The sequence below is a fragment of the Peromyscus leucopus genome, chromosome 15, assembly GCF_004664715.2.
Source record: "Peromyscus leucopus breed LL Stock chromosome 15, UCI_PerLeu_2.1, whole genome shotgun sequence".
In the NCBI taxonomy this organism is placed as follows: Eukaryota; Metazoa; Chordata; class Mammalia; order Rodentia; family Cricetidae; genus Peromyscus; species Peromyscus leucopus.
The window spans coordinates 26,276,788-26,303,494 of NC_051076.1; the positions used below are offsets into that span (position 1 = coordinate 26,276,788).

A 26,707-nucleotide genomic window follows, 5' to 3' on the forward strand; every position below is an offset into this window, starting at 1 on the left:
GAACAATACTTGCTCTTAACTGCTGAGACACCTCTCTAGCCTACTTTTTGTTTGTGTTTGTTTTTAATTTATTAATTTTTATTTTATGTGCATTGGTATTTGCCTCAATATATGTCTGTGTGAGGGTGTGGGAACCCCTGGAACTGGAGTTACAGTTTTGAGCTGCCATGTGGGTGCTGGGATTTGAACCTAGGTCCTCTGGAAGAGCAGCCGGTGCTCTTAACCACTAAGCCATCTCTCTAGCCCATTGTTTTTGAGATAGAGTAGTCCAGGCTGGCCCTGAAATAGCAGGGGTTATCCTGAACCTTAAAAAAAAAATGATTTTGTCATTGAATGTTTTGATGGGTGTGTGTTTAAGTACCATGTGCATGCAGTACATGTGGGTACCAGAATGGTGAGTTAGATGCCCTGGAACTGAAGTTGTGGATGGTTGTGAGCTACCATATGGGTGCTGTAGAATTAAACCTGGGTAGTAGAGAGATGGTTAACTGCTGAGCCGTCTCTCTTGTCTTTGGTCTTAAAACTTTTTCGGACAGGATTTCACTGTGTAGCCCTGACTGACCTGGAACTCACTAGGTAGAAATGAACCAGGTTGGTCTTGAATTTATGGATTTGCCTCTGCCTCCCAACTGCTGGGATTAAAGGCACGTGCCACCATGCCTGGTTGGTCTTAATCCTGTGATTCTGTTTCAACCCTGTAAGTGCTAGAATAGATGAAGCCACTAGGCTGGGCCTGAATATATTTTAAAGCAAAGGAGTAATACATCATTTAGCCAATCATTCTTAGTATAGAAGCAAAACGCCCTGACAACTGTGACATTTCTATCAGTTTGACATCATCTAGAATCACCTAGTAGAAGGACCTCAGAGAATGTCTGTGAAGACTTATTGATATGGGAACACCTGTCCACAGTGGGCAGCAGCACTTGCTGGGCCTGAGGTTCTCTGCCTCCAGTGCTGGTACTGAAAAGAGGTTGATTTTTCTTTTTTCCCCAGTCTTGTCAGTTCAGGGCCAGCCAGGGCTACCTAGCAAGTTCCAGGCCAGCTAAGTGAGACCCTATCTCCAAAAACAAAAGAAAACTCAGTTGAGTACTGGCAGGAGTACTGGATTCATTGTTCTCTGCTCTTGACTGTGGATCTAGTGTGACTAGCTGCTTCAGATCTCTGCCCCCTTCACTTCCCTGCAGGGATGGACTGATTGGAAGCTGAAATGAGTCAAATAAACCCTTTCTCCCTGAAGTGGCTTTTGTCAGGGTGTGTTATCACAGCAATGGGAAAAGAAGCCAAAACAACTATGTATTGATTGTAAATATATAATTTATTATATACTAATCATCTTCTATGTGAATATAATATGTCAAATACATAGAACAGTGATGGACACTGATGGGTGCTCAGCAAATATTGGCTGTAATTAGCAACAGATAGAAAGCTGCAGTAAAAAATGGAACAGAGAACTTTTTAAAAAAAATTTATTTTATTGGTGTTTTGTTTGCATGTATTTCTGTGTGAGAATATTGAATCCTCGAGAACTGGAGTTACAGACAGTTGTGAGCTGCCATATGGGTTCTGGGAATTGAACCGGGGTCCTCTGGAAGAGCAGCCAGTGCGCTTTAACCACTGTACCACTTCTCTAGCCCCAAGAGAACTCTTTTTTTTTTTTTTTTTTACCATTTTCCAACAACACAGATCTATGCTTCACAAATCTCTTAAGAAAACAATTTCTCCTTGCAGTGTATATTAATTTAAAAATGTATATGATGAATATAATAACTAAAAAATGATTCTGAAGCAAAGAATCTGCTCTGGTGAGAGAGCTATGTGGATGTGAACATGGGCATGAAAGTGAGTGTCCAACAAGTAAATGGCAAGCTAGGGAATTCCATAGAAATTTACTTTATTTAGTGTGAGCACAAAACATAAGAACAATGGTTATAAAGGACAGAAACAAATCAGTGAAAAATGACACATTTTGAAAAAAAAAAAAAAAAAGACTTCTCAGCCTGCAAGTGTCTGGGCCTACAGTGGGAAGGAACCTATTGATGACATTAAATGCCCAAAGAAAATATGGGATAGTTAAGAATTTCATGTGGCTGAGGAAAAACAGCATTTATTAGACTCCACTGTTTTCTAGTGGCATAGAAACAAAGGTGGTGGGTGAGAGAGGAATAAATACTGAAAGAATTTGCTAAACAAATGTCCAGCACAAAGTTTTCATTTGTTCCTTGGAAGACCCAAGTTAAAATTCAAAGTCATCTATGATCACAACCAGTCATCTTCAGGAGAGAGGTTGCAGGAGCAAGAAGTCCAGCATGAAAAGTCTGATTTGCCACAGAAGAGAAAGGACATGAAGTTTTAGGGAGAACCAGATGTCAACAAGCTGAAGAGTAAGGGGAGAGTGGTGGGCTGGGGGCTAGAGACTCTGAAGGGACAATAAGTGATTAACCCATGCACATGAAGGGGCTTTAGCGAAACTGAAGAGGACTGATCCTCAGACCAATCACATCTTTGCCAATCTCCGTCACCTGTGGAAGTGGAAAACAGGATCAAGTTAGAGATCAATAAGGCTGAAAACCCCAGAAAGCTCATGCCCTACACCCCCCTACAAGCTTGGTACCGAGAAGTGGAACAGTGGGTAGAAGCTCTAGCCTTCTCTAGTATCACTGCCTCAAGGAGCTGGGTGAGAAAACAACCAGCATGCTTCCTTCTCCTGCCCCTCCCCTCAATATCCTAGACACATTCTTTTTTTTTTTTTTTTAATTTATTATTTATTATGTATACAGAAGAGGGCACCAGATCTCATTACAGATGGTTGTGAGCCACCATGTGGGTGCTGGGAATTGAACTCAGGACCTCTGGAAGATCAGTTGGTGCTCTTAACCTCTGAGCCATCTCTCCAGCCCCACTAGACACATTCTTGAGGACAGTACTTACTGTGGTGACCCGGCAGATTTGCCCCTTGAACTCGGGGGAATAGCAGGCCCCACTGAGTGGACACTTCTCCACTGGTTTCCCACGGTAGATGGGCCGGTAAGATGCAGCACAAATGTCAAATGGGTTGTGCATGTCGTAACTCAGCTGGCAGGCATCTGTGGGGTTCTTCTCACAGGCAGACAGGATTTTTCTGGTCTAGAAGAAGGAAGGAACATTTTATTTGAGAGGACAGAAAGCAGCACAGATAATCTCTGATACAAAATGCAACTCTATGCTGGGCATGATGCTCTAAGTCTATAATCCCAGCACTTAGGAGCAGAAGGACCTCAAATTCCAGGCCAGCCTGAGTTCTATACTGAGACCTAATCTCAAAAAACAGAACACAACAATAAAAGTAACTACACTACAGGAATCCAGGTCCCATCCTATGTATAGGTGTATGTGAAAAATTCACAACTGCCATTGCTGCTGAGTGTAGTGGTGCATCCCAGTACTCCAGAGGCAGAAACAGGAGAATCAGGAGTTTGAGGGCCAGTTTGGAATACACAGTGAAATCTTTCTCTTTCTCCAACATGGCTCCATTGCTCTAAAACCACAATTTCAACAAAGTCTGGGGATTAGATTATCAGGGTTGGGCCCCAGAAAGAGTTAAAACAGATTTCTATTGCCCAAGAAGAATGTTTTTGGATGGCATAGATAATGGAATACATATGAGACATACAAGAGGTCAAGATGTGTCACCTGGAGCTTAAGGGCTGATGCATTACCTGCAGGTGCATTGGAGCTTAAGGATTGATGCATTATCTGCAGGTGCACTGGAGCTTAAGGACTGATGCATTATCTGCAGGTGTACTGGAGCTTAAGGGCTGATGCATTATCTGCAGATGCACTGGAGCTTAAGGACTGATGCATTATCTGCAGGTGCACTGGAGCTTAAGGACTGATGCATTATCTGCAGGTGCACTGGAGCTTAAGGACTGATGCATTATCTGCAGATGCACTGGAGCTTAAGGACTGATGCATTATCTGCAGGTACACTGGAGCTTAAGGACTGATGCATTATCTGCAGGTGCACTGGAGCTTAAGGACTGATACATTATCTGCAGATGCATTGGAGCTTAAGGACTGATGCATTATCTGCAGGTGCACTGGAGCTTAAGGACAGATGCATTATCTGTAGGTGCACTGGAGCTTAAGGACAGATGCATTATCTGCAGGTGCACTGGAGCTTAAGGACTGATGCATTATCTGCAGGTGCACTGGAGCTTAAGGACAGATGCATTATCTGCAGGTGCACTGGAGCTTAAGGACTGATGCATTATCTGCAGGTACACTGGAGCTTAAGGACTGATGCATTATCTGCAGGTGCATTGGAGCTATTCTAGATTGCAAAGCCATGGAGCAGTAAGATGCAGCACAAATGTCAAATTAAAAATTAAATCAAGCTGGGTGTGGTGGTGTATATTTTTAATGCCAGCACTCGAGAGGCAAAGGCAAGCAGATCTCTTTGAGTGTGAGGACAGCCTGTCTACATAGTAAATTCCAGGACAGTCAAGTCTACATAGAAAAAAATGGAGCCAAACTTGGGCAAGGTATTTTACTTCCCTGTATTGCTTTCTCATTACTAAAATATAGTTATAGGATCTATTCTATTTAAACACCTATATAAAGTATTTTAGAATGTCACTTACCCAATGCCATGTCTGAATAAATTATTGCTTTAGTTTCCAGGGGGGAAAAAGAAGCCCCAAGGTCAGAAGGTAGCCAGAGAGTGGCATTCCATTGGCTTCCTTTGGGTTGAATGCTATTATACTGTTTTGTTTCAAAGACAAGGATCTTGGGCTTCTACTCTTTCCATTTGGTGCCCCTAAAGTCACTGATGGAATTCCCCTGTACCTGTTGGGCCACTTCAGGCTTGGGCCCAAGTTCCAGTAAGCGCCGGGCAAAGGTGGCCGCTGTCTTGAAGTTCTTGAGCTTGAAGAAAAGGTTGAGGGCTGTCCGAAGCACCAGGATCATATGCACAGGCTGCAGGTTTGAGTGTGTGAAATAGGCTGCCATCTAGTGGACAGAAAGGACACAAGACAGGCTGATGCTCAGCTGTTGTTTATAAACAGGTTCACAATCTTAAAAAACAAAACAACAATACAAAGCGAACATGATTGGCTATAAGACAGGGATTAATTCTACCTATTCTCAGGAATAAGGGTGGAGAAATGGAGTACCTCTTCATGGAGATGAACTCCAATTTCTCTCTCTCCCTGAAGCCAAGAAACATCCGAACCACACAAAGAATTTAGATAGTGCCTTTGCAGTGCTGGCCCCACACATCTTACCTCGCAGATGCGCTTCTGCTGCTCTAGGCTTTCCTTAGGCAGCTTCTTCCTTTCTATCTCCATGCACAAACCCACAATGTATTCACGGCAGATGGTGATGAGCTGCTGGGCCTGAAGAGGCAGCAGAAGACAGTCATGACATATACAAGAATATGGAGGTGCCCAGGATTGGGCAAGTGGCTAGATTCTTCCTACCTCTGCAATCTCCTGTTTATTGTCCACAACAAGAAGAGGCACACTGAGCAGGATGGAACGGAATTTTTCCACAGCTTCTTCAAACTTGCCAACTGTGGTAAGCTGGTAGCACAGCTGCAATCGCTGGATCAGGTCATTAAGCTTTAGGCCTACAGCTGGTACACCATTCTTTAGCCCTGCATCCTTCCTGGAAAGGGAAAAATAGGAAGAAAATAGGATAGTCAAGGACTCATGCTCTGTTTCTAGCAAACCCAATCACCAACATCCTACTGTGAAAGTTGCTGGGAATAGGATGAAGCTGGTATAGATCAAACTCCAAAGTAACAAGCCACAGATCTTTTCTTCTGGAAACCTTAGCTCTGGGGCAATTCCATGTCACTGTGGCTAACATCTGAAGTGGCTACTCCAACTTGGAACAGCAAGGAGCAAGGGGACTTACCAATTACGATTGGGGTAACTATACATGGACGGCAAGCAGGGCAGTGCTTGGTAGGTGGTACGGCCTCGAGCATATGTCTGTAGGAACAGTTGCTTATAGGGGCCAAATTGGATTACTCCCACCTGGTCATGAAGAAGCTAGCAAGCAAGAAAATAGAAACATAAGGATTTGTTTTCTTTCTGTTTTGGTTTTTCGAGATAAGGTTTCTCTGTGTGGCCCTGGCTGTCCTGGAACTCTCTCTGTAGACCAGGCTGTCCTGAAACTCAAAGATCCACCTGCCTCTGCCTCTAGAGTGCTGGAGGATTTGTTTTCTACCAATTAAAAATTAAGTCAAAGCCAGGCGGTGGTGGCACCTGCCTTTAATCTGGGAGGCAGAGCCAGGTGGATCTCTGTGAGTTCGAGGCCAGCCTGGTCTACAGAGGGAGATCCAGGAAAGGCGCCAAAACTACACAGAGAAACTCTGTCTCAAAAAAAAGTAAACAAACAAAAAAAATTAAGTCAATCCTGGGCAAGGTATTTTATTTCTCTGTATTGCTTTCTCATTGCTAAAATACAGGTAATAATAGGATCTACTCCATTTAAACATCTATATAGAGTATTTTAAAGTAATCAACACCCAAAAATAAATAGACGTCGATGGTTGTTGCAGTTGTAATTGTCATTATAACACTTGATAGATACAGTGTGCACAATACACACCTGTGCAAGAAGTGGTACTGATTCTTACTAGTGAAAGCCAGAAAGCGTCTATAAAGCTGTGGAAATGGCTGAAGATCCATCTTAAACGCACTTACTGACAAACACAGACCAAATGGAGAACCGGGAAGAGGCCTGTGTAAAGCTAGTTCCTTTAGCAAGGCCAATAACTTCCATGAAATATACAGCTTGTGGGTCAGACCACTCCCATGTGGTTGAAAAGATTGAGTCAACCATTCTCTCTGGGACTCTGGGAATCTCTCTGGGATTCTCTCTGGGACTTACACTCAAAAGTAAGGGCCAAGGTTTTTAAAGACTTACCCGCATGGCTGTTTCAAAAGAACCTGCCAGGATGTGATCAACTGGAAGCTGAGAGTTATTACACCAAATCTAGGAAGAAACAGAAAACCTAAGCCAAATGAAAAATTTCCTTTCTCTTTCCAATTCTCCTCCTCCATATCAGTTAAAAGTAGCCAATATACATATATATTTTTTACACAGTAATCAAGTATTAACCAGCTCAGAAGCACTCATGCCTGTATAATTTCGTTTTCCTGCTTACTTGAGTTGGGCTCGTTCCCTTGGTTGGAGGCACAAAGAACCCATCTTCAGCACCACTGGCGACCCCAGAGGGTACATCCTAGAAGAAAAAAAACAAAAACAAAAACAAAAACTAAGGCTTTATTTATTTGTTTAAACAGAGTCTGACAAAGCCTCAGACTCTTCGTGTAGCAAGGATTGAATCCTCCTGCCTCAACCTAAAGGGCTAGGATAATAGTCATATGCCACGGTGCCTGATTTATATATTGTGGGGATCAAAACAAAAGCTTTGTGCATTCGAGGCAAGCACCCTACAACTGAACCGTGTTTGCAGGCCCCAATCTAAGACATTTAAAAAAGCTGTCTAGGTACTGTGTTCTCATGAATTCAAAACACAACCATTTAGAGGCCTACCTTTGCTCAAGAAAAGAGGTGATGGTTATGGGAGAGACAGAATGGGAGCCACCTCACCAAAGACAAAGAGACACAACCTTTTAGATCCCTACTTCTATAGGAGAAAGGGTGATGGTTATAAAAGGGATAGAATAGGGAGCTACCTCACCAAAACAAAAATGACATACCAAAAGCTCCAATTCAGATTTTAGACACTCCCCTCTTTCAAGTAGAAGATAAGAATAGATTAGAGACAGGCTGTTCATCCCCTTCTCTTATTCTACATAAGAATGGAAACAAGGCCAGACTCTGGCTCTCCTCTTTCAAAATGTATCAGATTAGGAGGCTGCTCTGTATCCCTCCCCCGCTTTGTGGAGACTTCAGGATAGGCACACAGTGTAAGAGTGTGTGTGTGTGTGTGTGTGTGTGTGTGTGTGTGTGTGTGTGTGTGTGTGTGAGAGAGAGAGAGAGAGAGAGAGAGAGAGACAGAGAGAGAGAGAGAGAGAGACAGAGAGAGAGAGAGACAGAGAGAGATAGGGGCACAGAGACAGAGTGCACCCCACCAGTTTTTTTTTTTTAATATTTATTCTTTTTTATTTATATGTATGTGTCTGTGCCTGTGTGGGCTTATGTGCATTATGTGCATATAGGTGTCTGGGGAGGTCGGAGAGCATCAGATCATTTGGAGCTGGTGTCATAGGCAGTTGTGAGTCACCAGATATGGGTGCTGGGAACTGAACCCTGAACCTCTGGAAGAACAGCAAATGCTCTTAGCCACTGAGCCGTGTCTCCAGACCTCCCACCAGTTTTTATAGGGTGAAAAGGAGAGAAGTTCCAGAGCAGGAACTGCACATACCAGCTCTGGTGGGAGCTCCAGATCTTCTTCTACATCCCAGCCACCTCCTTCTTCTTGTCCCTTGCCAAGAGCATCCTCTCCCAAACCTTCTGAAGCCTCCACAAATCCATCTATAAGGAAAATCCAGGATCAAAATAGATTTGGGTGGTAGCATACCCAGAAAAAAAGCAAAATATTAAGAATCTTCTTATTGACTCTATTAAGAATCTTATTGACTCCATGAGTTAGAAGCTTACAGATTGTTCCACAGATAATTTCCTTCCGTGGAGCCTATTATCTCAGAACAGTCCTAAACCAGAATTCTTACCTTCATCTAGCTGCAGTTCCGCATCCTCTCCCCAGCCTTCAGTTCCAACAGTGTCAATGTCAATGTCAGCAGCCAATGCTCCTCCCTTCCCTACCAAAGGAAGGACAGAAGGGAGATGGTTAGAGACTAGCAAGTCTCAAGTCCCATCTCCTCTACAGGCAAGGTACATGCTTTCCAAAGCAGTTGCTCAGGGCTGTGTCCTCAGGAATATGTGCTGTCCACTTAGAAAGTGGTAACTCTGAATGTCAGTAAACATGTTTTATTGTATTAAGTCTCAAAACAAAAAATTCAAACAAAAAACCAACAATAATTGCAAAGGTTCTGTCCTGCTCTGCTTTCTGTCCATGCCTGTGTGTGTGTGTGTGTGTGTGTGTGTGTGTGTGTGTGTGTGTGTGTGTGTGTGTGTATGTCAGTGTCTGCAATTCCAGTGCTGGGAATCCAAACTCAGGCCCTCATTCTTGCATGGCAGGTTTTGCCGCCTGAGCCATCTCCAAAGTTCCCATCCATATTATGAGTTATTGGTTTTGTTGGTATATATGCTGTGCTAACTTGCAACAGATTCTGCAGAGAGGAAATAGAAGAGATAACCAGACCCTGGGTTCAATTTCTGTTCAGGTAGGAGAGAATTAACTCCCTGTTACTAAAACCTGGCTATCTCTGGCTGCCTACTCTTGGAACTTCTTTCCGAAATCTCTGCTAAGTCACCATTACTGCAGTCTGTGCAGAGAATGAGGAGGCCGAAGAAAGAACCGAGCCAGACACAAAATGCCTCAAGTCTGCTTAGGCTTTTACATAAAGGTGAAGTAATGGAAATGTCCAAGCAAACAGGAGGGCAAGGATGGCAGTAAGCAGTGGTTGTCCATAGATACACACATAGCACATGATAGACAGGAAAACAATGAGTGGATATGACTGCATGTACGGTGAACTAGAGAAACACACCAAAGTGTTTATAGATGTCAGCAGCAGCAGCACAGGCACCCACCTACATCATTTCCTAAATTCCTTTTTTTTGGGGGGAGGAGGTAAGGGGTTAGGGCTAGAGAGTTGAGAAAGGGTTTCATGTGACCCAGCTTGACCTTAAACTAGTTATGTAATGTGTGATGGCTGGCTTTGAACTCAACACTCTTCCTTCAACTTCCTAATTGCTGAGATTCCAGGTGTATGCCACATCTGTTTCAATTTCTCTTTAATGATCTCAAAAAGCCTTTCCTCAGTTTGTGAGACTACATCCTACTTCTGGCTAGCCTTTCAGTGCTCTGTGAAACCTCACACAGAAAAAAAGAACAGATGAAACTGTTACTTACTGGTACTTTCTAAGATTGTTTTTAAGACATGTGGAGTCCAGGCTGTCCTAAAACTGACTATGCGCCAAGGATAACCTTGAATTTTTGATTCTCTTATCTCTACATCCCTAGCTGGTATTACAGATGTGTGTCAGTTATGTGCATAATGGCAGGGACTGAACCCAGAGTTTCATACACACTGGGAAAGTATTCTACTAACTGAGTACATACTCAGACCCATTGAGGATAGTTCTCTATAAAACAAGTAACAAGTGCTATAGGAGAAATGAGCACTTACCCTTGCTGGCAATGGAGCCTTCAAAGAACCCCTTGGACACAGTCAGTAAGGGCCAATTAGTATCCAACGGCATGATAGGTGCAGGCGGCTGGAGCAGCTTGGCATTAGGATCGATGTCTGGGATCTGAGAGGTGGAATAATAAACACGTTAAACATCAACAGTTCTATCATTCAGCTAAGGGTAGGCTGTTTCCTCTAGACAGCTTTAAGCCTCTCTCTGCAATTTTCTGGGAGAGTGAAATTTATGGTTTTAAATTATGCCAAGATGAGAATGAGTCGTTTTACCGGAGACACTTGTGTAAATACTCACTGTCTCCTTCTCGGGGTCAAATGTTTCCTTCAGACTCTCAGCTTCTTCATCTAAGCCATGTGTAGCAGCTGTGAGATAGGCCAGGGACTCTAAAGAAAAAACAGGCTTTGTGGTATAAGTACTTTTCCAAGAGAATGCTATTTTGGTAGACTTCTGAGGGAGAGGGTGACCCCTATCTCCTAGTATCCAAATGCTTCCATATTACCCAACCGTAAGTGCAGGCTCAAGTGGTTAACTAGCCTCTAGTGGACAGAATATGTCAGAAGTGACGGAACGTCACAACCAAGATTAGCTTACAGTAATTGTGGATTCTATTTTGGGTGTCATCTTGTTTACCTGTTCTGAGGGAAACCAGGTGCCATGTTGTGAACTTGTGATAGAGAAGGTAACATGGCAAGATGACACTGTCCCTCAGACAAAGGGGAGCAAAGACCCAAGTAACGGCCACACCCATGAAGTGAGTGTGGAAATGCACTCCTCTCCTGTTGGGTCTTTGAATGTCTATAGTCCTGGACAACACTCTGAAGGCAGGTTCAGTAGACACCCTGAACCAAAGCTAAGCCACACTCTAAATGTGAGATGTTTTATTTATTAATGTTTTTATGTTTACTGTGTATGTATGTTTGTGTGGGAGTCTCACAGCACACATGGAGATGCCAGAGGACACCCTGTTGGGAGCTGGTTCCCTCAGCTGTTTTAGAATATAACTTGGAAAGGGGCAATAGACACCACAGATGTGTCAAGAAGTCCCTGAAACAGCACAAGAAGCATGCTAAAAACATGAATGAAAAAGTAGGGTTTTAAAATAAAAACAAAAAGAGAAGAAACTTGAGGAGCTAAAAGCAAAGGCCAAGGGGGAAGTAAGAAACCTCACCTATCCAGTGGATTCCTGGACAGTCAGGGCTTCATAGTGAGACCCTGTCTTTAAAAAATCTGGTAAAAAGAAACATGTTTGTTGTGCCTGATAACAGTGACCCTTGATTCCATTCCTTTTTAAACATCTGAGTTCACTGTCACATCTTTTGCCACTTACTAGAAGTGTTATATTAGAGTCTATTATCAATTAAAACAAATTAAAAAACAATTATAATTTAGGTATCCTTTTTTTGGAAACTAGACCATGAATGTTTCAGATTTCAGAGATTTTCAGATTTTGTAACTTTTGCATAGAAATTACAGTAGGAATATCCTCATCTTCTCATCAGGAAATAGGAAATCTGGACCCTCAAGATGGCTCAATAGATAAGGGCTCTTGCCACCAACCCTGGCAGTCTGAGTTCAATTCCTGAAAGGAGAACCAACTCCCATAAGTTGTCCTTTAAATTCAGAAATTTCTTTTTTCTTTGGTTTTTCTAAGACAGGGTTTCTCTGTATAACAGCTCTGGCTGTCCTGGGACTCATTTTTAGACCAGGCTGGCCTGGAACTCATAGAGATCTGGCTGCTTCTGCCTCCTGAGTGTTGGGATTAAAGGTGTGCACCAGCACCACCCGACTAAATTCAGGAATTCCTAAGCATGTATTGACATTTAAGAAGCTGGATTTTAGCTAGTAAGTTCCAGACTAGCCAGGGTTACATATTATTTGGATTTTGGAGCATTTCAAATTTTGGATTTCATTTAGGAATATTTAACCTCTACTAAATTTTAAGGCAATTTTTTAAAAAAAATTAATTTTTTTTTGTTGTTGTTGTTTTGTTTTTGTTTTTGTGAGATAGAGTTTCTCTGTGTAGCCCTGGAAGGCCTGAAACCCCCTCTGTAGACCAGGCTGGCCTTCAATTCAGAGATCCACCTGTCTCTGTCTCCCGAGTGCTGGGATTAAAGGCTAGCTCCACCATTCCCCCAGCTCTGGGCTGGTAATTTCTTACAAAGCAACTAGTTCTTAATTAACCCAGTTACTTATACTTAAGCACCATCATCAACGCTAAGAACAACCTTGGACTTATCCCTGACTCCTCTCTACCACAGCCTATATCTACACCTAGTACTTAAATTTTTTTACTAGAGTTATTACATTTTATGTGTGATTGGCCTGCATGTATGTGTGTACATCATGTGCACGCTTGGTGCTCATAGAAGTCAGAAGGCATTGGACCCCATGGAACTAGAGTTAAGTAGAGTTGTGAGGCCCCATACAGGCACTAGGAACTGAACCCAGGTCCTCTGCAAGAGCAACAAGTGTTCTTAACAGCTGACCCACCTCTCTAACCCCTTGCTTTTTGAGACAGAGTCTTACTCTTAGCCCGGGATGGCCTCAAACTTATGGAAATCCTCTTGCCTCACCGTCCTGAGTGCTAAGATTACATAGGAGTCACCATTCCTAGAACTTGTTCCTTAATGGAGCTCAAATTCTAGCATAATATTTGGTATTCAGTGGGTTGTCAACAAACAATAGCAAGAACAAATCAAGTCCTGTAAAGAGCATGAGTCTAATCTCCACAGAGGAAGTTAAAGAAGCATCAGGACTCCTTGTCTGGCTCCACCACCATTTGGTTTAGAAGAAAAATTTAAACATAGTATCATACAATGTGAAAAATGTACAATAAAGGGCAATTCCCGAAAAAGACTTTTCAAGGTGTTAAAGGACTTGGTGAGTCCTGGATAGATACTTACTCTGTCCACAGTTCTTCAGGATTCGCACCCTCTCTGACACATCACCCAGGTACAGGGCATTCTGATAATGGCCACTCATGTCCTTTCGGATCTCAGCTGCATCAAGTCAACGAGAAACCAACTTAGCCTTCTTGCTAAAGATCTCTCTCCTTTATTTACCTTCCTCCTTCCCCCAAGTCCCACACTTCCCAATCTTAGTTTTAGGGAACTCACCAATCTTCATCATCTTGCGAAGTTTCTCCAGGTTGCCGGTAATAAGGTACAAGAAGGAAAGTTTGTCGAAGTTTTTGGTACGCTGATAGCACATTTCTACTATCTGGTGATTGCCCTGCAGCAGGGCCACTTCTCCCAGCTTCTCCCAGCAGTTCTTGTCATCCAGGGCTTTGGCTGCTTCTAGAGCAATCTGAAGAATTCCCGTGGTCAGGGTTTAGAGTGGGCACTATGACTCAAAACCAGGGGAGTCCATCAAAGCATTTGTCTCCAAAATCTCCCAAGGATTCTCTATACTTGCAATCACTACTTCCACTCTATTTCTATCAGGAATTCTGCGTACAACGAGACTGGATCCACAGATGGAGACTCACACCATCGTGCTCACCCTCTGAGTTTTCCTTGCACAGTCCAACCACCTATCAGTTCCACAGTCCACAGAGACAGTCCTTGCCTGTGCTGTCCTATTGCCTATCTGCTGGTTCTGAAGCTCCACAGAGGAAATAAGGGGAGAAACGAGACGCAGCTGGAAAAGCAGCTCTCCTAAGTCCTTTCCTCCTGAAACAATGCCCGTGCCCTCTGGGTCTCAACATTTCATAAGGATTTTAACCAGCAAGATCAAGCATCAAGGAAAACAAACAGATTCTTCAGATTTCTTACTATCTTACTTCTATACTAGAAATTATTTTTTTTCCTTTTTCATTGTTTTTTTCCAGACAGGGTTCCTCTGTGTTTCAGTCCTGGCTGTCCAGGAACTTGCTTTGTAGACCAGGCTGGCCTTGAACTTGGAGATCCATCCTCCCCTGCTTCCTAAGTGCTGGGATCAAAAGGTGTGCGCCACCTTGCCCAGCTTAGAAATTCTTAAATTCAGTTCGAAAACAGTAACAAGAGGCCATTTCCTGGGAATCCAGGAGTGGACTTGGCCAGAGTTCATCCTTCTGGCTAGTATTTGATTAAAGCTTGCTTCAAATCTGACCAAAGGAAAAAGAAAATAGTCACAAGAGTGGAAATACTGTGGCAGAAGAAGAGACAGGAAGAAGCAGAAACAGAAACAATGACAGGAAAATGGCTCAATTTAACTAAAACCATCCTAAATTCCATCCTGGCTAAGGCACAAGCCCAGGATAACACTTCCTGGAGACCAGCCTGACATCTAGCATCTACTAAGTGACACTGACTCTAAGCTTCTCCCATTTTCTACAGCTTTCTGGGACAGACAGCTGTATATTCCTCTCACCTCTATGTTTCCGCACTCCAGAGCCAGGCTGAAGCGAGTTTTCTCATCTTTTACAAAATGCAGGGCCACTTCCGGATAACCCTTCTTCTGGAGATAGGCAATGATTGACTGGCCGACCAGCTTGGCGTTCCTCACCATGTGCAGTACCTAGACGTTTGGTTTGGGAGGCAGGAAACAGATTGCTTATAAGGAAAAGGTGCACTGCCTCTTAAACTTTTTGTTAGGTTTCCTTGCTTCCTACCTCATCATACTTTCTGTTGATCAAGGCCAGCTTGAACTTGAACTCAGTGGGGTCGATGGTGAGTACCCGAGGCCGACACTCCCTGTCCAGGCAGTAGACATTGTTGCCCTTCACTCTTGTGACATAGATGGGTAAATCCAGAGTCCGGATGATGCCGTGGTCCCTAGGAAGAGGGGTAGAAGGCACAGTTCAGGAAGCGAGAGGAAATCCAGCTTTTAAATAATGAACAAAGTTAGGACAGTCTTTTCTTGTTACCCTTTCTTTCATCAAGCGCAACTTAAACAATAGTACAGACAGACAGAAGTGTTTCAAATTGATTTTATTCTTTTCTATGACAGAACAGATGCTATGGACTTTTTATTTTTATGTTTTGCAGTATAAGAGACTGAACCTAGAGCCTTGGGCATTCTAGGAAAGCACACTACCATTGACAGCCTCCTTTAAAAAATAAAAAAAAAAATCATGATTATGTATGTGGACATGATGTGGTGTAGAAATGTGTGCTGCAATGCATGTGTGGAAATCAGGACAGCTCTGAGGAGTCAGTTCTCTCCTTTCACCTATATAAGGGTTCTGGGGTCAAACTCAGGTTGCCAGGCTCACATATAAAGCATTTTTTTTAACCTGCTGTGCCATCTCACTGGTTCCTCCAGTCCTTTATAATGTTTTCCTAAGTTTTGAGAAATTTTTTTATGTATATGCATGTTTGTATGTGTATACAATGTGTGTGTGGGGGGTAGTTGGAGGAATCTAGAGATTGAACTCAGGCTGTCTGGCCTGTGAGAAACTGCCTCTACCCACTGAGGCATCACACACACACACACACACACACACACACACACACACACACACACACACACACAGCCACATACACACACTGCACCCCCCTCCTCCACGAATGTCTTTAGCACACATATATACCCTGTTAGTTTTTTCATGGAGAATGTTAACAGAGATCTGCAGTTATATCTCTTGAGCTAGCACAGTGATTTCAAGAAGACACCTCCTCCCACTATGTCCCAGAGAATTAACTTACCCGGTGGTGACGGCATATTTGATGTGGTTGCTTGTGGTATAGATAAACACCCCACTCTCATCCCAGGCCCCACTCTTGACACGAATGTTCTCATGAATGTTACACAGAGCATCCAGCTTGCGGTTACAGATCACAATGGCTGTAAGAGGCAAAGGGCATGAGTGCTCTGTTGGACAGGGTGAGTGCAGTAGACTGGCAGGGGGAAGTGGGCTCTAAGACGGTGGATATAATGAAGCCTTACCATGTTTGGCCAGCAGCGCTACATGAGACATGTCTGCTGACCAGATAACATATTTCACCTTGGAAATCTTCACTGATGCCAGAGTCCTGGGATAGCAAGAGAAAGGTAATCACGAATGGGCCTAATCCCTTGTCTCAAGCTATGACCTATGTCTTTTTCCATCTTTAATTAAAGTAAAACTCAGCTTCTCAATGTAACACCAAGGGAACATTGCCTACACTGTAGGTCAGTGAGCTCAAATGTTTCGGCTCACACTCTGCACTGCCCCTTCCTCATTCTTTGTCCCCATCCCTCCTATAGGCATTTACATCTATCAGTTTCACCACTAGAATTACAAAATTCCTTAAGAACAGGAACTGTGCTATTCACCTTTCTTTCCTTCCCATTCTAAGACCTGAAAGCACCCTTTGTCCAAGTAGGCACTATAAAATACCTAAGTACACAGCCCCTTGCTATCCTGCTGGAGTGCATGCACAGGGTGGGAGAGGAGCCATGGAGGGGAAAGAGGACTACCAACAGAGTTAAGTGTACAAGAAGCAGCTAAGCCACACACAAGCTTAGGAAAAAAGCTCCTATGAAATATTTCTACTCTCCCTCACTACATCTCTGTCTGTCAGGGGCATCTGTCATGTTACCGCTTTTGCTGGACATCAAAGAGTGTGATGGAATCTGCATCCCGAAGCAGGAGGTTGCCAGTGCCAGCATAGAAGATTTCATCACAGTTGGGCACCTGGATTTTTTTGGTGATCTCATTCTTCAGATTCTTTATCAGAAGCTGAAATGAGTACAGGTGGAGTTTCGAGAAGTGAATGAATAAGGTAACAGCTAATGATGTCCTTCAGCAATTGTTCCTTCAATGAAGAATTTTTTTTCCCTGTCCAAGTCATTTATACATCAGGTTGATCACTCCAAGACTGTCTCCAGGGTCTTATTATTAACCTCTGTCTTTTCTCTCTTTTTCCTTCTCCAACTCCCTCAACATTTATTTATTTATAAAACTCGTGTGTGTGTGTGTGTGTGTGTGTGTGTGTGTGTGTGTGTGTGTGTGCGCGTGTGTATGTATGTGTGTGTGTGTACATATATCATGGGGTCTGGGGGACAAATTGAAGAAGTCAGTTCTCTCCTTCTACACATGGGTCCCAGGGACTGAATTTAGGTCATCTACCTTGGTAAGGGTCCTTACCCACTGAGACATCTCAATGGCCTCTAACCTCTCTCTTAAAAAAAAGAAACCCTAAGAGGCTGGGCCAGGACTACAGACCCTGTCGGGGCTACAGAGAAAGTTCATCGCCACTCTACTCAGATCCTCACTAGTCTTAGTGAGATCCTTAAAATTATACAACAAATAATGAAAAAAGTTAATTATAGTGGCAGAGCTCTTACCTTGCATGAACAAGGCCCCAAATTCAACCCCCAGGACTTAAAAATCAGCAGACAACAAAAAAGCTACTCACCGAAATCTGAGTTTCTTAATCAGTTAGAAAGAAAACATCCAGGAATTAAGCTTTAGTTTAGTTTTTTTATTGGGAAACCTTTGCTATCTATCTATCTACCTATCTACCTCTCTCTCTCTCTTTCTCTCTCTCTCTGCCTGCCTGCCTGTCTGTCTGTCTGTCTGTCTATCTATCTATCTTGAGGCAGGGTTTCTCTGTGTAGCCCTGGCTGTCCTGGAACTTGTTCTGTAGACCAGGACTCCAGGACTACCTCAGCCTTAAAGGTGTGTGTCACCATGCCTGACTCTCTAAACTTAATACATTTTAAATACCAATAAGGGGAGTGGGACAGGGAGGAAAACCTGTGTATATGAACAATATAAATATACTTAAAGTCTGATGGTCTTAGCTCCTCTAAATTCGGAAGCCCAGAGCCCCAGTAACATCAACCCAATCAAATCCACTTGTCCTCCCTAAGGGATTAGTCTAGGGTTAGAGGGAGACCCAGTGCCCAAGGATCACAGTGCTCTTTACTGTGCACTGCCATCATCCTCCCTAACTCGGTTTCCACTTTTAGCCATAACTCACCGAATGCATGCGATCTAGGACAGCAAACCGATTCCGAGCAACCCAAACCGCTGTCAGGCCTGAGGATCGTTTCCCTTCAGGGGCTGAAGAGAACAAAACCAAAGTGTGGGAGCATGTGGTGAGCCACTAGCAGGTGACAGAATCAGGTGCCATGGAGCTGCCATTTTGGCTTCGCCAGTTCAGCTGCTTCCTAACTAATTCAGCCATAACCTCAGGCTACTGTCAGGGACTTTTCCCCACCAGTTCCCTCCAAACTCCAGCCCCCACCCCTGCCAAGCCTCTTATCTCCAGGCCAAGTGGCTGCATTTCAGCCAGCACCACATACTGGCAGAAATGCTGCCCATCTTGGGAGACAGCACACTCCATCAAGCTAACGAGCAGGGCCTTCCTGGCCAAGCTGAGGCACAGCGAGCAGCCTGTCAAAGTCTCAGCCCTCCTATCTACACAGGCTGGAGAAGTGACAGAACCCCACCCCAGGACGCAGCTGCTCTGCTGCTTTTAACATGCTAATGCCGGCCCCCTAGTCGGGCAGGGTGGGACATGGCACTTCCAGCTAAATCTTGACAGGCTCAGTGCTGGGCAACACAGCATCAAGCTGTTGCTCTGTGAATGTCAATTCAGCATTATCGCCCTGAGGAGAGTCATAAAATGTTCCTCAGTTTGCAGCTGATTAGAATTTTGAAATGGATACTCTACTCTCTGAGAAACTTGTAAAGAATATATTCAAACAGTCTTATCTGTTATACCAATGGAAAACAACAACATGCTGGCCAGCCTTGCTTTGTACTTTTCTGGTACCTGGAATGCCAAAGAATTTACAAAACAAATTTTTACCACAACCCATACTACCCCAGCTTCTGCATTCTCTCTGGTGTCCACCACTGGACCACACCTTTATAATCATTATCCCTCTTAAAGGATAGATAACAGAAGTTCTACTGATTGTTAACAGATATTTAGTTAGTGGGGAGGCTTAGCTGACTAATTTGTGAGGGAGACTTTAATTTATGGATCCCAAATATATATAGTTTTCCTGTTTCTCTCATCATCTCACCCTGAGCACATTTAAAAGGGTAAAATGAGTTGGCATAATGTGTAATTCCAGTACTAAGGGGAACCATAAGTTCTAGGCCAATCTGGGTTATACAGTGAGACCTTGTCTCATACACATACACACTCCCTCCAAAAAACAAAACAAACAAAAGAGAGTATTACAATAACAATGACCTGCTGGCACTCACAAAAGGGACAGACCTAACAAAATATTTCTCAGAACTTTGGAGGATATAAAATATCAAAATGTACTAGTAAAAGGCAGGGTCTGTGGAATAAACTTTAGACTGGGTAAGGCCTGTAAATCCACTGGAAGAACTGCACTGCAAAGAGCATAAATGAGATTCCCACTCCACTCTGAGAATGGTTTGTCAGCAAGTTCTAATAGTAAGGACATCAACAAGGGATGGTGGTGATGAAAGAGGCAGGCAGGGGTCTCAGCTGGATCCTGGGATCCCAGGTGGGTCATGGGGCTGTTAGCAGCCTCATCTTTTTGACATGCAAAAGGAAGCAAATCGGATCTGGATATAGATGGGCGAGAATAAATCCCCAGTTCCAGGATGAGACATTGTAAGACTGGAGCCACATTTTTAAATAAATGAAACTACCAGGGTGAAAGTCATATCAGCTGACAATAATCTAGGATAACATGCTGTGCTGAAAGAGAAAATGGAGAGTTTCTAATAACCAAATTATAAAATATATATATCTAGCTGGGGTAATAAAATGGAGGCAGAACATGAATATTTCACACTACAATTGCCTCTGGTGCAACTGTTAGCAGCACCTGCCAACAGACATGAGTGATGTAGCCACGGCCTGCGGATGGGATGAGAAACTTGAAAAGAAGTGATGATACGGGCGAGGAGAGCTGGAAGCAGAGCGGAGGAGACGAAGAGCACCTACCATCAGGATTCTGGGAGTCTGCATCTTTGGGGATGGTGTATAGATCGTAGGTACTATTCTCTAAATTGCTTGCTCTCTGTAGGGGAAAAAGGGAAACGTGTTTAGCGAGCGGCACTGAAGACAGTTTTTTTTTTTCTGACAGAGAAAACTGCAACACAGGCAACACTGAACGTACACTTCCAATTACCTGCACCCAGAGGGTCCTTGAGTTATTTCCCTATGTAAGAATTATAATGCTCTTAGCCAAACAAACAAGCACCGATGGCACTATTCTCATTATCCTCTAAAAATGCAGATATTATCTGAATAACAACAAAGATTTCTCTCTATTCCACAAATTAAAAGATGAGGAACCTGGTGCCTTATCTGAATATACTTGTCAACTTAAAAGAAAAGGAAAACAAAACAGATCTAAGAAGATATTTAAGGAAACTGTCATGAGAATATGGTAGTGTTAGGTACTAAAAGACCAAGATTATGTATAAAAAGCTATATAGGGAAAGCAATTTTCATTCAGCCACCAGGATACTAAAGTCAGAATGACATTTCTTCATTTTTTTTTTTTTCAAATTGTGTGGCAAGAAACAGGGAGGGCCCCGATATTTTGGAAGGTGACTTTGCTAAAAAGAACCAGCTTTCCAACACAGGTTTTCTATGTTCACCTGAGCAAAAGGGACAGAAAAGGTGCCTCTTGTGCACAACAAACAATTCCAAACATTCCTCTGACCACTTCCAAAACCCTTAATAGGTTTATAACAACTGAAGCCATTTAGTGTGAGCCTCTGAGTGTCCACTGGGTTAGCTCTTACAAAACATCAATTAAGAGAGCCATCAGGAAGAGACAACCTAACTAACAGGTGCCTACATATTTAATTTTCAGTACTGGGGAAAAGGGCTTTTAAGAGGCCATTAGAGGCCAGGGGGATCTCTGTGAGTTTGAGGCCAGGCTGGTCTACAGAGTAAGTTCGAAGACAGCCAAAGATACACAGAGAAACCCAGTCTCGAAAAACCAAAAGATGCCATTAGAGGCTCTCTAAGGGCAATAAGATACTTAGACAAACTGAGAAGAACCTAGAGAGACTCCATAATTACTTACAGTGCACAGTAGGACTGCATTTTCTGCTGGATTGTATGACATGTTGAACACTGGAAACTTGGAACCACTACAATAAAAAAGGAGGTAATAGAATAGGTATAAGAATAGAAAAGAAGAATTATCCCTTCAAAGTCCAGTATACATACACTCACTACTTCTATACTAAGGAAAAACAGATACTCTTTCCCTTAAAACTCGACTACTTAATAGTTCAAATGGCAAAGAATAGTACAAGCCACATTTTCATCAGAAGGTGGTGAGTGGTGATAGTTTTGCCTGGTACAAATTCCTATGCATAATTGCAGTGGACACCAGTGTGGCATGATGTGATTTCTCTGCCTGTTTTCTTCTGTCCCTGGGACTGTTCACATAAACCCATCTTTTTGTCACAGTGGAACTAGCGGGTGGTTATCAAGCCTGCATGCCAGTGTTTGCTACCATGAATGTTTCAGCATGATGCAGCTGGCATTCAAAGCACAGTTCCTTTGGCCAGGCATCCCAGAGGTTATATCTTCCAGAGACACAGTTCTGCTTTTTAGGGATGCGGCATTTTGCTGTAAAGGTAGAGTTCTGATAAACTGTAACTCTTCTAAAAAAATCATTATTTTCTTATTATTCTGAACTGTAGACATTTAGGTCTATCACTCTACTCTGCCACAAGGTTGCTCAAGGCATTAATGACAAAGGCTAAAACTTATATTACCAAATTGGGCTATTCTCTAGCTAGGAGCTTTCTGTGATCTGCAAGAGATTTTGCAGACATTAGTAGGAAAATATCTATGGCACAAGGCCACTAGCAGTCCCAATAGGGGACCTCCCATTCTCCTCATGGACACCTCTGCATCTGCCATAATGGGATTTAAACTGAGGAGGTTTGTTCAGTGGGAATCCATATTTGATAGCGAAGACATAAAAGGCTGGTTAAAGAGCCCTGCTTGAGGAAGTGCAACAGATGAAAGGGTTTCGAAGAAGAAATAAGTCAGACTTGCCTCCTCAGTTGCATCACAGCTACATCTTTGGAGCTGTTGAAATCCAGCTGACGTAGGAATCGGTCCTTTACATAATGCAGCATATTGCCGTGCACAGCATAGGCTGGACGCTCACGTTCCAGCTTAAACACAATCATCCCACCATCATGGCCTAGAGAACAGAGAGAAGAGAGGAAACAACGAGCTGTAGGCAAAAGGACTGCTAGAAATAGGAGATACACAGAGGAATATATTCACATGCTAAAAGGGTAGGGGGCATCTACTACAGTGTGGAGATGAACTGTGCTTCAAGGGTTCACACGTAGAAGCTTGGTGTGAGATGCTGAGGTGGTAGAATCTTTATGAGATGAGGCTGAGTAAAATGTTACTAGGTCATTAGAGAAGCACCCTGGGATTCATGTTCTCGCAGGGCCCTGGTCAGTAACCTGGGGAGAATGCTGCTATACAAAGAGTACCCTGAATTCTCTCTGGATTTCCACCTGGTCATGTGATCTCTCCCTCTTGAACACTCCTATCATGATGCTGTGTCATACTGTGATTGAGCCAAAGGAACAGTCATCAAAGGACAAATGGCTGGGCTGCTCAATCTTGGATTTTCAACCTCCTTAACGGTAAATAAAAGAAACACCTTTTCTTTTTCAGATCTATTTATTCTTATTTTATGTCTACATGTAAGTACCTGCATTCACATTATATGCACATTGTGTATGCCTGGTGCATGAGGAAGCCAAAAGAGGGTGTCAGATGCCCTGGAACAGGATTAACAGGCAGTTTTAAACTACCATGTGGGTGCTGGGAATGGAACCTTAGTCCTCTGTAAGAGTAGCAAGTGCTCTTCACCCATGAGGCATCTCTCCAGCCCAATCTCTCTTTTTTTAAGTACCCAGTGTGAAGAATTTTGCTACAGCTATAGATAACAGGATAATATAACATCTAAATGCATTCCTAAACTCTCACAATTCTTAGAACCTTTTTCCAAGTAATTTTCTGTCACTCATCTCCTTGCCCTTTCTTCTTGAACCCAGGACCTCATACAAGCTAGGAAAGCACTCTACCAGTGAACTATATTCCCAGCCCTGTCAGTCTTCTTAATATTATTTCATAATACCATATTTAAGTACATTCTTCTGTGTGTTCTCTGAAGGCAGAATTTATATTATTTTTTCATTCTTCCTAGTCCTTAGCAAATAAGAAAATCATAAAAACTATCTGCTTAAAAAAAATGAATGTTGGGCTGGAGAGATGGCTCAGTGGTAAGAGCACTGGCTGCTCTTGCAGAGTACCTGGGTTCAATTACCAGCATCTGCATGTCTACTCACAACTGTCAGTAACCACAGTTCCAGGGGATCCAACATCCTCATGCAGACATGAATTCAGACAAAACACCAATGCACATAAAATAAAATTAAATAAAATCTCTAAAAGAAAATGGATGTTAACTTTTTTCTACACTTATTTGTTCACTGGGCGAGGGCACATCATGATACACACACACACACACACACACACACACACACACACACACACATTTATATATATATTACACAGTCAGTTTTCTCCTAGCCGGTGGGTCCAGGCTTATTGGCAAGCACTTTTACCAGCTGAGCCATTTTGCCTTCACATGAAAGTTGACTTAAGAAGCCTTCATGAAACAAGTAAGTAAATTTAAAAAACACAACAAGAACCTTTTTGTTTCGTTTTTTTTGAGACAGGGTCTATCTACATAGTACTGGCTATTCTAGAACTTACTCTGTAGACCAGGCTGGCCTCGAATCCAGAGATCCTCCTGCCTCCACCTCCTGTGTGCTGGGATTAAAGGGATGGGGTACCATGCCCAATGTAATAACAAAGCTTTTATAATTGCTTTTAAGAAAATATTTCCAGGTGGTGGCGGCACACGCCTTTACTCACAGCACAGTGGAGGCAGAAGCAGGCAGATTTCTGTGAGCTCGAGGACAGCCAAGGCTACACAGAGAAATCCTGCCTGGAAAAAGCAAAAAAAAAAGTAAAAATAAAAGTTTGTACTTTTCTGATTAGCATCATTTACCCCTTAAATAATCTCATTTTTATATTTCAACTGCCTGCCCACATATAAACCAGCTTTATTTTCATACTCAAAGTCTTCCAGTGACTTCTTCTAAAAAGTTGATTTTTTTTTTTAATTTTATTTTTCTGTGTACGAGTGTTTTGCCTGTATGTATATCTGTATACCACATATGTGCCTCCAGAGGTCAAAAGAGGGCATCTGATCCTCTGGAACTAGAGTTATGGATGATTGTGAGTCACTGTGTGGGTGCTGGGAGCCAAACCCAGGTCCTCTCCAAGAACAAGGGCTCTTAACCATTGAGCCATCTTTCTACCCCTTTCCAGGGGCTTTTAATTCATTCTGAATAAACTTTGTTTACTTTTGAGGAAGGGTTTTTCTATGTAGACCAGGCTGGCTTTGAACTCACAAAGATCGACCTGCCTCTGCCTCCCAAGTGCTGGGATTAAAGGCATGTGCCATCACTGCCCAGCCAGAATAAAATATTAAGTTCTAGACACTGTTGTGGAATATTAATTTAAGATGTGTTACATTTCTTTATACTGTGGAATATTTGTTTAATGATGCAAAGATTTGTGGCATTCTTTGTTTGTTTGTTTGTTTGTTTTCTCTGTGTAGCTTTGCGCCTTTCCTGGATCTCGCTCTGTAGACTAGGCTGGCCTCGAATTTACAAAGATCCACCTGGCTCTGCTTCCTGAGTGCTGGGATTAAAGGCGTGTGCCACCACCCGGCTGTGTGGCATTCTTTTATGTTGCATTTGTTTAACTCTGTGAAGCTATGTTACTTTGCCTGTCTAAAACACCTGATTGGTTTAATAAAGAGCTGAATGGCCAAGAGCTAGGCAGGAGAGGAATAGGTGGGGCTGTCAGGTAGAGAGAATAAATAAAAGAAAAAGAGGGAGGAGTGAGAAAAGAAGAAGGAGAGGAGGATGCCAGGGGCCAGCTACCCAGACACACAGCCAACAACAGATTAAGAAGTAAAGAAAGACATATAAAATACAGAAAGGTAAAAGCCCAGAGACAAAAGGTAGAGGGATGATTTAAGAAAAGCTGGCTAGAAACAAGCCAAGCTAAGGCTGGACATTCCCAAGTAAGAATAAGTCTTCATTTATTTATATGGGAGCTGGGTTGCATACCCCCAAAAGAGCAAAGAGTAAAAAAAAAAAAAAAAAAAAAAAACCAACTACAAGCCATAGCCTGCAAAATCTGATGTAGTCTTACTTCCTACTACTTAATGCCACTGGCATCTCTAATATTCCCCTACCATGCTAAGAACTTCTCTTTTTTATCCATCCCATGTTCTTTGCCTATAACAGTCTTTCTTCTCATTCATTCTTCTGAACACTCAATCTCACCCAGGAGTACACACACTGTCATCACCTTCCTTTTTGCTTCATTTTTGTTCAAAGCATTTTCAAACACACATCACTTTATATACTTACTGTTTATAGTCTATTTCCCTTAAAGCTCAATCAAGTCAGGGACTCCTTTTTTTTGTTTGTTTGTTTTTTTGAGACAGGGTTTCCAGGAGCCTGTCCTGGAACTCACTCTGTAGACCAGGCTGGCCTCAAACTCACCGAGATCGGCCTGCCTCTGTCTCCAGAGTGCTGGTATTAAAGGAATGAGCCACCATGCCTGGCAAGACAGGGACTCTTTTATGCACTGCTTTGACACCAGCACCCAGAGTAAGGTCTGATATTTATAATGTATTTGACAAACAAATGAATTAGACTTGGCTTCTAGTTTCTCAGTCTGAGAACTCTACGTGTTCAATACAGTCTCCTAGGAGCTCCTAGGAGCATCTCCAAGTGAATGAGCTGAAGGTTAAACGGATCCGGGTAGAGAAAAACACTAAAGAACACCATCGCCCAAGAGTAAGAGAGGTAAAAATGAGAAGAATTTCAAGTAAGTGGCTCTGAGAGTTCTGCTTCTTTTCGTCATTCTAAAACCATGTACTGGAGACAAAGCCAGTGGAAAATCACTTTCAAACCTTACAAAGGTTTAACTAAATCAGAGGGGTAGAAGAAGACACGGTCTTTACCTGCTGCAAACAGGTTAAGGTTGGGATGAGCAGCTAGGACCCAGAAACGATCATGATCCCTGCGGAAAGTCTGAACCCCAGTCCTAGGAAACGAAAACGTACACAAAGAAAACTGTTAATTAAGAATCTTCAGTACATCATACACAAGAAAACTGAACAGGAAGCATATAAGCTGACTTTAAAAGTGCATCAGGCACAGAAAACAGTGTAAATGAAGTTATGTATCAGGATACAGTCTTCTTCAAACGAATCCTTTATTGTGACTTGTCAGTTTCTTCCTTATCATTTTCTACTGTACTTTCATCTCACAATTCTTACCTCCTTAGCTAAACATTCAAGATAAGGAAAAAACCCAGACAAGTTTAGAGAAGAAAAAGAAAACATGGAGAGTTCTATC

The 26,707-nt window shown here is 42.7% G+C and overlaps 1 protein-coding gene across 2 annotated transcripts in view; it reads right to left on the reverse strand.

Annotated features, from left to right (window-relative positions):
- Positions 1–1,661: 1,661 nt before the first annotated feature.
- Copa (COPI coat complex subunit alpha) overlaps positions 1,662–26,707 on the reverse strand; it is a 48,791-nt gene continuing 23,745 nt past the window's right edge. The window contains exons 10-33 of one of the 2 annotated variants that reach the window (XM_028865582.2): positions 26,311–26,393; positions 22,227–22,377; positions 21,238–21,304; positions 20,142–20,217; positions 18,183–18,265; positions 16,797–16,936; positions 16,162–16,247; positions 15,921–16,059; positions 14,885–15,047; positions 14,644–14,790; positions 13,410–13,599; positions 13,197–13,292; positions 10,588–10,676; positions 10,278–10,401; positions 8,694–8,783; positions 8,387–8,496; positions 7,160–7,237; positions 6,919–6,987; positions 5,902–6,038; positions 5,463–5,649; positions 5,268–5,378; positions 4,831–4,992; positions 2,935–3,129; positions 1,662–2,525 (exon numbers count right to left, since the gene is read on the reverse strand). In XM_028865582.2, the coding sequence (XP_028721415.1) occupies positions 2,466–2,525; positions 2,935–3,129; positions 4,831–4,992; positions 5,268–5,378; positions 5,463–5,649; positions 5,902–6,038; positions 6,919–6,987; positions 7,160–7,237; positions 8,387–8,496; positions 8,694–8,783; positions 10,278–10,401; positions 10,588–10,676; positions 13,197–13,292; positions 13,410–13,599; positions 14,644–14,790; positions 14,885–15,047; positions 15,921–16,059; positions 16,162–16,247; positions 16,797–16,936; positions 18,183–18,265; positions 20,142–20,217; positions 21,238–21,304; positions 22,227–22,377; positions 26,311–26,393 (2,833 nt within the window). In that variant the 3' untranslated portion in view covers positions 1,662–2,465. Of the gene's footprint in view, positions 2,526–2,934; positions 3,130–4,830; positions 4,993–5,267; positions 5,379–5,462; positions 5,650–5,901; positions 6,039–6,918; positions 6,988–7,159; positions 7,238–8,386; positions 8,497–8,693; positions 8,784–10,277; positions 10,402–10,587; positions 10,677–13,196; positions 13,293–13,409; positions 13,600–14,643; positions 14,791–14,884; positions 15,048–15,920; positions 16,087–16,161; positions 16,248–16,796; positions 16,937–18,182; positions 18,266–20,141; positions 20,218–21,237; positions 21,305–22,226; positions 22,378–26,310; positions 26,394–26,707 lie in introns of both variants that reach the window. The other variant, XM_037211226.1, reaches the window with a different exon arrangement.